This window comes from Gekko japonicus, unplaced genomic scaffold, assembly GCF_001447785.1.
Source record: "Gekko japonicus isolate JY-2015 unplaced genomic scaffold, Gekko_japonicus_V1.1 scaffold4765, whole genome shotgun sequence".
In the NCBI taxonomy this organism is placed as follows: domain Eukaryota; kingdom Metazoa; phylum Chordata; class Lepidosauria; order Squamata; family Gekkonidae; genus Gekko; species Gekko japonicus.
In genome coordinates, this window is record NW_015167196.1 from 1 (window position 1) to 14,097 (window position 14,097).

General features: G+C 48.4%; 1 protein-coding gene across 1 annotated transcript in view; it reads left to right on the forward strand.

Moving 5' to 3' along the window:
• Positions 1 to 572: 572 nt before the first annotated feature.
• The window catches only part of EPG5 (ectopic P-granules autophagy protein 5 homolog (C. elegans)), a gene marked incomplete at both ends in the record, with an annotated part of 66,391 nt that continues 52,866 nt past the window's right edge, over positions 573 to 14,097 (forward strand). The window contains 4 exons of the mRNA XM_015413154.1: positions 573 to 770; positions 3,428 to 3,538; positions 8,117 to 8,236; positions 12,135 to 12,301. Coding sequence (XP_015268640.1) covers positions 573 to 770; positions 3,428 to 3,538; positions 8,117 to 8,236; positions 12,135 to 12,301 — 596 coding nt within the window. The remainder of the gene's footprint in view (positions 771 to 3,427; positions 3,539 to 8,116; positions 8,237 to 12,134; positions 12,302 to 14,097) is intronic.

Genomic DNA, 14,097 nt, shown 5'->3' on the forward strand with positions numbered 1-14,097 from the left:
TATGAAACATGAAAAAGTATCATAACTAGTCAAAATACAGTAAGATAATTAATACTTCAACATAAGAAACATAACAAAAGAAAAGAATAACCCCCCCCATTTATACAATGCTTATACTATCATATAATAATGAGTAGATATGTAACAAGAAAAGATTAATGAGTATAACTGCGAGACTATGATTATATGATTTGATTATTAATTTAAATGTCTTTGTAACTCCTCTAACAGCATTATATCTCTTTGTAACTCCTCTGATAGCTTTATCCTATCCAGTCCCTCCTTGAAGCTGTCTATGCTTGTAGCCGCCACCGCCACTTCCTCCGGCACTGAATTCCACGTGTGAATGACTCTTTAGGTGAAGAAGTACTTCCCTTTATCTGTTCCAAGCCAACTGCTCATGAACCTCATTGAGTGCCCACTTCTCCTTTCGATGCCCACCCGCGTCCCTGCCCGTAGCATTTCTTGGAGACAGGATGCTGGGAGAAATTTGACTCTCGACCTTCCCCCCGGCATTGCTCTTCTCACATTCTTATTCCGCTGATGAATTATTCCACTGTTTGCCTTGACAGAATCACGTCTTCGTGAGCAGCCTTCCCAATGGCGTGGGGCCGGCCGCGGTGCTCGAGTTCTGGGTCCAGGCCCTCACCAGCCAACCGGCCTGGCACAAGGAGAGAGCCACGCTGTGCCTGATGGATCATCTGTGCCAGGCAGCCTTTCAGTTCAACCAAGAGGACTGTGTCCAGAAGCTGCTGTATCAGCAGCACAAGGTGTGGGGGCTCCACCCTTTCTCACGGGCAGGTGTTGGATCGGGGGTCCCCAACGTGGTGCCCCCTGATGCCTTTCTTGGTGTTTTTAAAAGTGGATGGGGCCACCTAGGGCTCTTGCCCAGATGGGCTTCTGATTAGAATAAGAAGAGGAGATTGGATTTATACCCCGCCCTTCACTACCCAAAGGAGTCTCAGAGCGCCTGACAAACTCCTTTCCCTTCCCCTCCCCACAACAGGCACCCTGTGAGGTAAAAGAAGAAGAAGGATTGGATTTATACCCCACCCTTCACTACCCAAGGGAGTCTCAGAGCGGCTTACAAACTCCTTTCCCTTGCCCTCCCCACAACAGACACCCTGTGAGGTAAAAGAAGAAGAAGAGGGAGATTGGATTCATACCCCGCCCTTACCTACCCAAAGGAGTCTCAGAGTGGCTTACAAACTCCTTTCCCTTCCACTCCCCACAACAGACACCCTGTGAGGTAAAAGAAGAAGAGGAAGAGATTAGATTTATACCCCGCCCTTCACTACCCAAAGGTGTCTCAGAGCGGCTTACAGCCAGGTGCAAATGGAGGAGTGGGGAATCAAACCCAGTTCTCCCAGATTAGAGTCTGCGCACTTAACCGCTAGACCAAACTAGATTAGGGTTGCCAGTCCCCATTTTGGAGTGGGGGATCCCTCACTTTTGTGGGCTCCTGGCCGGAGCTGGCTGGCAGAAGGAAACACCCCCCCCAACAGCATGTGGAGTGACATGTCTACGTCACCTGGAAGCGATGTATGCACGTTGGTGACGTGGAGTGTTGTGACACTCCGGTTTTTGGGCAAAACTCTGGGGTTTGAGGCCAATTTTATCATAGAGTTTTGCCCCCAAACCAGAGCGTTGCCTCCGACGTGCCTCACCCGCTGGTGTTCCCTCTAAGCTGTGGAGTGCCCCCAAACCAGACGTGCCTGCCTCACCCGGTAGTGTTCCCTCTAAGCTGTGGAGTCTTGTGAGCAAAAATCCCACTTTGTGAGCTGCCTGCATTAAAGTCGTGAGCGAGCGGTTTGGCTGCTGCATAAATGAGTCTGCTCTGGAGCCGTCTTTCCTGAGGGAAGACAGAAACGTGTGAGCCGGAGGCTAAAAAACTGTGAGCTGGCTCACACTAACCCAGCTTAGAGGGAACACTGGTAGTGACGTAGGCGCGGTGCGTGACATCACTTCCAGTGACATCAGCATGTCAGGGGCGACGCTCCCGGCTTCCAGAGCGCCCACCACATCCCCCGCTGGCATCTCAAAAGGGACTTGGCAACCCTGCTTCGATAGGCCACTGGAGACTGGATTGGCTGTGCAGGTTAAAATAACTATTGCTTCACCCCCAGCTGCAGCCATTCTGTATCTGTGCCCAGCACCCTGTGTCAGCATTCCAAAGGGGCCCACGGGCTCAAAACGTCTATTAGATAACATGCTGGGTCAGTAGGTTTTGGAATTGAGCTGCGGTGGCTCAAGGGGTTAAGACGCTGAACTGCAGGCTGTGGAAGGTCGGTAGTTCAGCAGTTCGAGACCCGGGTGCCGCATGACGGAGTGAGCTCCCATCTCTCGTTCCAGCTCCTGCCAACCTAGCCGTTCGAAAGCAAGAAATTGCAAGTAGATAAATAGGGACCACTTTGGTGGGAAGGTAACAGCGGTCCGTGCGCCTCGGTGTTTTGTCATGCCGGCCACATGACCATGGAAACGTCTTCGGACAGCGCCGGCTCTTTGGCTTTGAAACGGAGATGGGCACCGCAACCCTAGAGTCAGATTCGACTGGCTTTCGAGCAAGGGAACCTTTACCTTTTACGTGGTGATAATGCAGTCACCTGCAGTGTTCCCTCTAAGCTGAGTTAGCATGAGCTAGCTCACAGTTTTTAGCCTCTAGCTCACAGATTTTTGTCTCAGCTCAGGAAGGAGGGCTCCAGATCAAATTAATTTATGCAGAAGTCAGATTGCTCACTCACAGCTTGAATGCCCCTAGCTCACAAAGTAGAATTTTTGCTCACAAGACTCCACAGTTTAGAGGGAGCCTTGGTCACCTGTGTTAGGCACATTTAGATATTGGTGGGTTTTCTCTTTTAATTCATTTTGGAGGGATCCGCACTTGGGGAGGGGTTGCGGCTCGGTAGAAGAGCTTCTGCTTTACAAGCAGGAGGTACAGAGTCAATCCGCAGCATCTCTATTTAAAAAGAACTTGGCGGTGGGTGACGTGAAAGACCCTCTGAGAAGACAATGCTGACCTTGATGGACTGGCAGTCTGATTTCTGTATAAGGCAGCTTCAGGTGTGTTCACAGTAAAACGGGGAGCCCAGATTCTTGTCTTCCCTTTCAGAAATGTTATCTGGCTGTGTTTCTAGGAAACAATAATTCACAAAGGCTGTGTCCATAGCATGTCATCTATATTCATGGTTTAAAATAGCTCTTTCCCCCTCTCCTCTCCACTCAAGGACTTAAAAATGCTCTCTGCATTGCTTCAGAAAGTATCCTTTGACATTCATGCATGGAATTTGCAGTTCTGGCTTTGGACTGTGTGGGAAAAAACCTCTCTGAATAACTTTCAGCCAATAGACTGTATCCTTCATCAGTGATCCATAATGGCGCCATTGTTTTCTCACCTGCCCTCTTTCTCTCTCTTATCTAAACCTCCCAGAATGCCTTGGGCTACCACTGTGACAAGGGGCTGCTGTCTTCCTTAGTCAGTTGGATCGTGGCGGGGAACGTTACACCTTCTTTCATCGAGGGAAATGCCAACTCCACGCAGGTAGGGTGGTGCCATAGAGTTGATGCGCTAGAGTGGTCTTTGTGGTTGCTTGCGACCCGCCTTTCCTTGTTTGTTTTTTTTAACGCCCCTTGTTGAATGGAAATGATCAGAAGATGTTTAAAAAAAGAAAAGAAAAAGAAAGTCACCTCGGGAGAGACGGTTTGACGAATTTAGCTCTCAGAAACAATCTGGAGGAAAAGCCACGCGCTATCTAGCCCAGTTCACTGTTCTGCAAAAGGATGTTTTGTTGTAGTTTTTATTTATTCGAATGTAATTTATTTCAGGTATTCTAGCCTGTTGTCTTTACCGTTTTTGCAACGGGAGTCATAAACAGCAAAATTTCAAGTATTTGGTGTTCTCTGTTGGCTTCTGAGGAAGTTTTTGGTTGGGCTAAAAATTAACTTCATATGTAAAGCACCCCCTGAAAATGTCCACGTCGCCATTTCTCGCATCCCATTTTTTCTGCAGTTAGCAGCTGTGCCATCCGAAGGAGCCAGGAAAGATTCTTAAGTGTAAGGATGTGTCGCTGGTGACCAAGACTAAGATAATTCATACCATGGTATTCCCAGTTACTACGTGTGGGTGTGTCGCTGGTGACCAAGACTAAGATAATTCATACCATGGTATTCCCAGTTACTACGTGTGGGTGTGAAAGCTGGACAATGAGGAAAGCTGACAAAGGGAAAGTTGATTCATTCGAAATGTGGCATTGGAGGAGAGCTTTACGGATACCGTGGACCGCCAGAAAGCCAAATAAGTGGGTTCTAGATCAAATCAAGTCTGAGCTTTGCCTAGAAGCTAAAATGACGAAACTGATTCTATCTCACTTGGGTCACATCCAGTGTTCCCTCTAAGCTGAGTTAGTGTGAGTGAGCTCGCAGTTCTTTAGCCTCCAGCTCACACATTTTTGTCTTCGCTCAGGAAGGGGACGGCTCCAGGGCAAACTAATTTACACAGTAGCCAGAGGCTCCCCCCGCATTTTTATTGCAATCGTTTTAATGGCAGTCGCTCACAAAGTAGAATTTTTGCTCATAAGACTCCACAGCTTAGAGGGAGCGTCGGTCACATTGTGAGAAGATGAGAGTGACTTGGAAAGACAACAATGCTAGGACAAGTCAAAGGGAGCAGGGAAAGGGGAAGACACAACAGGAGATGGATTGACTCCGTCAAGGAAACTGCGGCCCTCGGTTTGCAAGACCGGAACCCTGGGCTCTACGTTAGGCTGTTAACGAGAGGACATTGTGGAGGTCGTCGATTCGTAGGGTCGCCATAAGTCGGATGTGATTTGATGGCACTTGACACACACAGAGAGCACTATCGATTTACAGCACAGTTAGAATGAGTCTAGTCCCTTTGGTGAGGTTGACATAACCAGACTCTGTCTGGTTAAGTGTACCTGTCACGGCTCAGGTGGGGTGTCACCTGACGCTGCCACCCCTCTGGATTTAGGTTCCCTTGAGAAGGCCCAGAGCACCCTCCCAAGACCTTCTGAACTCCCTTTTGGCCGAATAACAGGCATGAGGACCAGGCAGAGTGAACAATGAAAATAGTTTAGTTTATAGGCGGTCAAACAACAAGGTGCAGAAATATAACAGTAAGTGGGTGAAAAGAAAAGAAATCAAATGCCCTAACGCGTCTAAATATATACTGTCTGTAGCTCACTATTCCAAGTGACACTAGACTACTCACCCTTCTCTCAGGATGAGGGTTTCTTCCCTGCAGCAGCCTTCCTTCTGGCTCTGCCCTCTGGGAAGAGCAGCTTTTCCTGCTGCTCCCGATCTCTTATTCCAAGCCCTCCTCTTTTCCTATTGGTCAGTTTTGGCTCCAAGACCTCTCAAGGGCTTCTGGGAGTTGTAGGCCTAGCCTCACCTACTGCTAGCCAGGCTCCCTGGGCCTAGTAGGCCTCTGGTGGCACAGCCAAGGTCATGACAGTACCATTGAGCTTGGGGTTCCAGCATCAAGAGACGCTTGTGTTGAGTAGTTATATGACGATGGCATAGATGGCTTCCAAAGAGAACCGACTAGGGACAAAAAGGGGGGGGGGAACTTAACCCGGAAACCTGGGATACAGAACCTAAAAAGGTAAGTCAAGTAGAATAGAGGGCCAACAATAAAAGCTTAATATGTATATTATATAAAAAGATACATGTATTTATTAACAAATACACATATATTTTTATATACTATACGGCCACTGTGTGACACAGAGTATTGGACTGGATGGGCCTTTGGTCTGATCCCACATTGGCATCTCTTATGTTCTTATGAATTTGCACTTCTGGCTTTGGACTGTGTGGGAAAAAACCTCTCTGAATAACTTTCAGCCAATAGACTGTATCCTTCATCAGTGATCCATAATGGCGCCATTGTTTTCTCACCTGCCCTCTTTCTCTCTCTTATCTAAACCTCCCAGAATGCCTTGGGCTACCACTGTGACAAGGGGCTGCTGTCTTCCCTAGTCAGTTGGATCGTGGCGGGAAACGTTACACCTTCTTTCATCGAGGGAAATGCCAACTCCACGCAGGTAGGGTGGTGCCATAGAGTTGATGCGCTAGAGTGGTCTTGCTGTTTGCTTGTGACCCGCCTTTCCTTGTTTTTTTTAATGCCCCTTGTTGAATTGAAATGATCAGAAGATGTAAAAAAAAGAAAAGAAAAAGAAAGTCACCTCGGGAGAGACGGTTTGATGAATTTAGCTCTCAGAAACAATCTGGAGGAAAAGCCATGCGCTATCTAGCCCAGTTCACTGTTCTGCAAAAGGATGTTTTGTTGTAGTTTTTATTTATTCGAATGTAATTGATTTCAGGTATTCTAGCCTGTTGTCTTTACCGTTTTTGCAACGGGAGTCATAAACAGCAAAATTTCAAGTATTTGGTGTTCTCTGTTGGCTTCTGAGGAAGTTTTTGGTTGGGCTAAAAATTAACTTCATATGTAAAGCACCCCCTGAAAATGTCCACATCGCCATTTCTTGCATTTCTTGCATCCCATTTTTTCTGCGGGTAGCAGCCGTGCCATCCGAAGGAGCCAGGAAAGATTCTTAAGTGTAAGGATGTGTCGCTGGTGACCAAGACTAAGATAATTCATACCATGGTATTCCCAGTTACTATGTGTGGGTGTGAAAGCTGGACAATGAGGAAAGCTGACAGAAGGAAAGTTGATTCATTCGAAATGTGGCATTGGAGGAGAGTTTTACGGATACTGTGGACCGCCAGAAAGCCAAATAAGTGGGTTCTATATCAAATCAAGTCTGAGCTCTGCCTAGAAGCTAAAACGACGAAACTGAGTCTATCTCACTTGGGTCGCATCCAGTGTTCCCTCTAAGCTGAGTTAGTGCGAGTGAGCTCGCAGTTCTTTAGCCTCTAGCTCACACATTTTTTTCTTCGCTCAGGAAGGGGACGGCTCCAGGGCAAACTAATTTACACAGTAGCCAGAGGCTCGCTCACAACTTTAATGCCAGTCGCTCACAAGGTAGAATTTTTGCTCACAAGACTCCACAGCTTAGAGGGAGCGTCGGTCACATCGTGAGAAGATGAGAGTGACCGGGAAAGACAACAGTGCTAGGACAAGTCGAAGGGAGCAGGGAAAGAAGACCCAACAGGAGATGGATTGACTCCGTCAAGGAAACTGCGGCCCTCGGTTTGCAAGACCGGAACCCCAGGCTCTACGTTAGGGTGTTAACGAGAGGACATTTTGGAGGTCGTTGATTCGTAGGGTCGGGGATTATATAAAAAGATACATGTATTTATTAACAAATACATGTATCTTTTTATGTACTATACATATTAAGCTTTTATTGTTGGTCCTCTATTCTACTTGACTTATCATTTTCGGTTCTGGATTCCAAAGAGAACCGGCCATGTCCATGGGGTTAGAGGTACATCAGTAGTGACTAGCCACGATGTCTATAAGGACCTTCAGATTCAGAGGCAGTAGACCTTTGAATCCCAGAACCAGGAGGCAACTGTCAGGTAGCTCTGGAATATGGAGAGGTGCACTCCTCTTTCTTCACAGCTCTCTCTGGCTCACCGACTGTTTGCTATCTTATGCTTGACCTTGTAGATGCTACAGCTGCAGTTTACTCGGCTGGGAAAGTTAACGGCTTTTACTTTGCTTGCTTGCTTTGCCCGCGCACGCAAGATGTATCCATTGGCTCCTACTATATGGGGGGGATGTTTGATTTCAGTATAAGTCAGAGGCCCTAGTACTGACGGCCATTCCTGACACAAGCTGTACACGTGTTCTTTAGTACCGGATTCATCAATAAACATCTTCTTATGAAGCCCTGTGTGGTGTGACCTGACTAAGGAGCCTGACAGCAACGTCAGGGGAAAGGCCTCGGCCTCTGTGCCTTGTTTCTTGACCCTTCAGGGCATCTCATAGCCGGTGCATGAAACAGGATGCTAGACTAGAATGACCACTGGTCTGATCCAGAAGCGGAAAGGGCGAGAAGCACCTGATTGGGCAGGATCCAGCAGGACTGCTGTGTATTGAATCTGAAGGGTCACAGTTGCAAGTTTTTGAAAAAGGTTGGATCTTTTATCCCCTCCCACCCGGGTTCAGCTGTTCCTTCTTGCTTAACAGGTTTGGTTCGCGTGGACCGTCCTGAACATGGAGTCCATCTTCGAAGAGGATTCCCAGCTTCGTAGAGTTGTGGAGAAGGAGCTGGTCATCAACTCGTTGACTCCTGATCAGGCTCTGAAGGTAATTCAAAGACAGATGAGCCCCTTAGGTCACTACGATGTGCAAACCAGCATCTCCTGGTGGCCCCTGGCCCCAGGGACGTCCGACTAGCCTCGACGAAGTCCAGGGCTCTCTCGGCCCTGGCCCCTACCTGGTGGAATGAGCTCCCATGTGAGATCAGGGCCCTGCGGGACCTTTTACAGTTCCGCAGGTCCTGTGAGACGGAGCTCTTCCGCCAGGCTTTTAGCTAAGGCAGCAGGTGTCCACACCACACCTTATTGGGCCCTCCCCTCCAGTGACCCAGATCTGAATAATCAGGGGTCATTTCGTAGAAAAAGAGGTTTAGGAGCTCATTAGCATAGCTCATTAGCATAACTTATTTGCATATGCCATGCCCCCTGACATCACCGGGAGTGTGTCAGAAGGCAACACCCACCGCTCAGGCTCCACTGGACTGTTTTGGATTGCTAGCTATTGGGGGGTAGGGAAAACGTGCAGATCTGTCCTCACAGAGGAGGGAGAGCTTGTACCTGAATAAAACTTGGTCTTAAAGGTGCCACTGGACTGTTTTGGACCGGGGGCCGGGGGGGGGGCTCTGCAACTCACCTGGCTGCTTCTTGCTCTGACTGAGGGCTGCTGGGAGCAGGGGGCGGGGCTTGTTGTATGTGCCCTCCCCCTAGGCTCTTTACTGCCGGAGCTCCACTCCTGTGCGCTCCTGCAGGAAATGACCCCTGTGAATAATCATTGGAACCCCAATTTGTGGTAGACCTCATCTGTTGAGGCTGCGGGATACTGGAATTTGCAATCTGTATTTTAATTTTGATGCATTTTAATTGGTTTTAACTGTTATTTGCATCGTTGCCTGGTCTGATGGAACCCGCCCTGAGCCTGCTGTGTGGGGAAGGCGGAATATATATATAAAATGATAAATAAATAAGTGTGCCTTTGTGATGAATGCCTCCTTGGAAGGGAAGGGGGAAAAAAAGCAAAGCTGAAAAGACTTTGCCAGGCAGCTCGGTTAAGGTGGCTTGACAAATTTGAGTCCCGTCCAGCAGTACCTTAAAAACCCAGGAGATTTGGCAGTAGGAGCTTTCAAGAGTCACAGCTCCCTTCGTCAGATACAAGTAGGAATGGAGATCTCTGAACACCCTTCTATGTATTTATTTATTTGTTCAGATTTATACCCTTCTCTCCCAGCCTAGGCAGGCTCAGGACACCTTTTACATAAAATCAGCAAAAACATCTAATAATACGATAAAACATTTAAAACAATATCAAAACTAGTACGTTTCCTTAATAAGGGCTAGTTTCCAGTAATGAAGATCATGATGGCTACCATCGACTCTCTCTCTTCCCATGGCCGGCTCGCAGATCTTCTGTAGATGTCTCCAGGTGTCTTTCCCGGCTGCTAGTACAGGTTGTTAATACACATTCTGGGGCAGCGGGCTTCTTACCCTAGTTGTTAATAGTGGCGGCGGCTCCAAAGGCCCGGCAGAAGAGCTCCGTTTTACAGGCCTTGCGGAACTGTGATTGGTCCCACAGGGCCCTGATCTCCTCTGGGAACTCATTTCCACAGGCTGGGGCTGCCACCGAGAAAGCCAGTCTGTTGTGGGAAGGTTGTTTCCAAAAAGGTAGTCAGCACGCAGAGGTACAAGGCAATCAGCTTGATCAGAGCAGGGCTCTATGCTTTGCATCCTGCCTCTGCATCCCGACTCCCTTCTTTGCAACACCCCTCCCCTCTTCAGACTGGGAGATAAGGGCTCAGAGATCTCCATTCCTACTTGTATCTGACGAAGGGAGCTTTGACTTTTAAAATCGCATGCCCCCCAAAACATGTTGGTCTCTAAGGTGTCACTGGACTGGAATCTTGTTGTCCTACTGCCCGAGAGTCAGTTTGGTGTAGTGGTTAAGTGCGCGGACTCTAATCTGGGAGAACTGGGTTTGATTCCCCACTCCTCCACTTGCAGCTGCTGGATGACCTTGGGCAAGCCATAGTTCTGTCAGAGCTGTCCTTGAAAAAGAGCAGTTTCTCTCAGAGCTCTCTCAGCCCCCCCTACCTCACAGGGTGTCTGTTGTGGGGAAGGGAAGGGAAAGGAGTTTGTAAGCTGCTCTGAGACTCCTTTGGGTAGTGAAGGGCGGGGCATAAATCCAATCTCTTCTTCTTTTACCTCACAGGGTGTCTGTTGTGGGGAGGGGAAGGGAAAGGAGTTTGTAAGCCGCTCTGAGACTCCTTTGGGTAGTGAAGGGCGGGGTATAAATCCAGTCTCTTCTTCTTCTTTTACCTCACAGGGTGTCTGTTGTGGGGAGGGGAAGGGAAAGGAGTTTGTTAGCCGCTCTGAGACACCTTTGGGTAGTGAAGGGCCGGATATATATCCAATCTCCTCCTCCTCCTTTCTGGGTGCATTGACTGCCGTATAAATCCAATCTCTTCTTCTTCTTTTACCTCACAGGGTGTCTGTTGTGGGGAGGGAAAGGGAAAGGAGTTTGTGAGCCGCTCTGAGACTCCTTTGGGTAGTGAAGGGCGGGGTATAAATCCAATCTCCTCCTCCTCCTCTTCTTTTCCAGTAAAGCTTATATGAGAGGAAATCTACTAGCTATAGTGTAAAAGAAATGAGCAAACTAAGAAAACAATGGATAGGATTCAAATCCTGGAAGAACAGCATAAAAACCGCTAAGTAAAAGCCGTTTTAATTGGAAGCCAGCAATTAAGGAATCAATTAGATAAGCTTGAAATGGAAAAGACACAGAAGAATTTAAGCTTCTTAAAACAGGGGCATTTTGAATATGCGAATAAACCTGGAAGATATCCTGGCACCAGTGTTCCCTCTAAGCTGAGTTAGTGTGAGCTAGCTCACAGTTTTTTAGCCTCCGGCTCACCCATTTTTGTCTTGGCTCGGGAAGGATGGCTCCAGAGAAAACTAATCTATGTGGTAGCCAAATCGCTCGCTCACAACTTTAATGCCAGCAGCTCACAAAGTAGAATTTTTGCTCACAAGACTTCACAGCTTAGAGGGAACATTGCGCGGCACACGGTTTAAAAAAATAAAACCGAAAGGGGAGCGATCACGGGAGCAAAGGAAGCTCCCCGCTGGTAAGAAACTTGGTCTCCCATTGTGTGCTGAGCCTCATCTCGTCAGCCACAGCTTGGGGACACACCTGGTCAGGCCTCACCTGGAGTCCTGTGTCCAGTTTTGGGCACCATATTTTAGGAAGGATGTTGACAAGCTCGAGCATATCCAGAAGAGGGCAACCAGGATGGTGAGAGGGTTGGAATCCAAGTCTTACGAGGAAAGGCTGAGTTGGGTCTGTTTAGCCTCAGAAAGAGAAGGCTTAGAGGGGACATGATTGCAGTCTTCAAGTATCTGAAGGGCTGTCATGTCGAAGATGGAGCGGATCTATTCTCTCTTGCTCTGTATTGCAAGACTAGGTCTAATGGGTGGAAATGACAAGGGAGTCAATAACGGCTAAATATCAGGAGAAACTTCCTAACTGGAAGAGTGGTTGAGCAGTGGAACAGTCTGCCTCGGGACGTGGTGGATGTTCCTTCACTGGATCTTTTCAAGCAGAGGCTGGATGACCCTCTTTCGGGTATGTTGTAGGGCTACCTTTCGGCTATGCTCCTGCAGAGTGCAGGGGGTTGGACTAGATGACCTGCAAGGTCCCTTTCAACTCTAACATTCTATGCTTCTATGAGAACAATGGAGTGATAGGATCCTGGGATGGACCTATCACCCAGGAGTGCCTCTGTAAATTGCCTATTGTTGGGAGTGGGTGTGTGATGGGTGTGCTGTTTTACAGGCCTATAAGCAGGGCCCCGGTGCTGCTAGAGTTGTCCTTAGTTCCGAGCTGTAATCACAATAGAACACAAGCTGATTACTAATGCATGTTGAACCCAGTATATTTCATCTCCCGTTTCCAGAAAGCGCAGGCCCAGCTGAAGCTACCCATCGTGCCTTCCCTGCAGCGGCTCCTGATCTATCGCTGGGCGCAGCAGGCCCTGGCCACCCCGGAGGACCATCCCCTCCTGCCCCTCATCTGGCAGAAGTTCTTCCTCCTCTACCTTCATCGCCCGGGGCCGCAGTACGGGTGAGTGCGATGTTGCGGGGCTCAGTCTGTATGCCGGCGACTCGCAAGGGGTGTTTGATGAATCACTGAAATCACAGAGAGCCAGTTTGGTGTAGTGGTTAAGTGCGCGGACTCTAATCTGGGAGAACCGGGTTTGATTCCCCACTCCTCCACTTGCACCTGGCTGGATGACCTCGGGCAAGCCGTAGTTCTGATAAGAGCTGTTCTTGAAAAAGAGCAGTTTCTGTCAAGAGCTCTCTCAGCCCCACCTACCTCACAGGGTGTCTGTTGTGGGGAGGGGAAGGGAAAGGAGTTTGTAAGCCGCTCTGAGACACCTTTGGGTAGTGAAGGGCGGGGTATAAATCCAATCTCTTCTCTTCTTCTTCTTCTTTGCCGACCAGTGCCAGACCTTGGAACGCCTGCTAAATGTACATGCATGACCAAAAAGGGAAGGTCACAACTAATGCTCCCTGTAAGCTGTGGAGTCCTGTGAGCAAAAATTCTACTTTGTGAGCTGCTGGCTTTAAAGTTGTGAAGGAGCCGTTTGGCTGCTGCATAGATTAGTTTTCTCTGGAGCCATCCTTCCTGCGCGAAGACAAAAATGTGTGAGCCAGAGGCTAAAAAACCGTGAGCTCGCTCACACTAACTCAGCTTAGAGGGAACACTGGTCACAGCTACAAGAAACAATTACAAGAAACACAGAAACGCTGCCACACAGAGCGCTGCAAGGTGTAAATATATTAACCCATACAACTGTCACCCTATATTAAAGTAGATAAATATTGTTCAGAGAGTCCTTTTTAAAGAATCGTAAGAAGACGTTGACGGAATTCCCCAGAGTATGCTTCCGTTTTGTACTGTACTACTTCTAACGTGGCCAGGTAAACGTTGTGTCTCAAGGACGGGCATGCTGACAGAGGTGGTAAAGCCTTTACTACCTCTGTCAGCATGCCCGTCCTTGAGAGTTACTAAGTGTCATGGATGAGGACCATCTTGAATACTTTTCTGAATGATTGCAATCCATTATTGCGGTGGCACAGGGGATTTATCCTCTGGTTACAAGTAACATCTGAGCTGAACAGTGCTGCTGTCAGTGCTAGCCTCGCGCTGGTGTGAGCTACCAGCCTTGTCCCCAGCTCGCCGTCCACCCAGCGGTTCAAAAGCTTCAACGAGTAGATAAAATAGGTACCACTCCTTAGAGAGGGTGGGCACACCGAACACCCCCCCCCGGTGGGGGGAGGTGTTAGCCGGCGAATGGAAGGTTCGGCTCGCAAGATCGAAAAGCCTAGAAGATCTCTTCGGCATCAAGAAGCCTGTAATGGACCATTCCAGCCAGGCGGTGGCAGTATGGAGCTGCGACCCGAAGTCCTGGAGAGGAAGCGCTGACGTCACCCAGCCAAGCCAAGCCGAGTGGGAAGAATGCCGTCCGGATCACGTATGAGTTGCAACTGAACAAATCCCCGTTGGCTGCAAAACATGTGCTATGTAAAGATTATATGTGTTGTCCTCCCTTACCCCTATAAAGCATTGGTAGTCCCTTGTGAAATGAGTAACTGTAAATCGCTCAGAGCCAGCAGCTCTGCAAGGATTGAGCGATCAATAACTTAATGAAAAATGATGATGATGATGATGATGATGATGATGATGATGATGATGATGATCTCACCCAGAAGTGACCTCATCGTGTTGACAACGTTGCCTGGCGACACTCTGGTTTTAGGCCAGTTATCATAGAGTTTTGCCCTCAAACCAGAGCATCACATGCAGTGTCCCCGACATGATAACGTCACTTCCAGGACCAGGGGGCTGGCAACCCT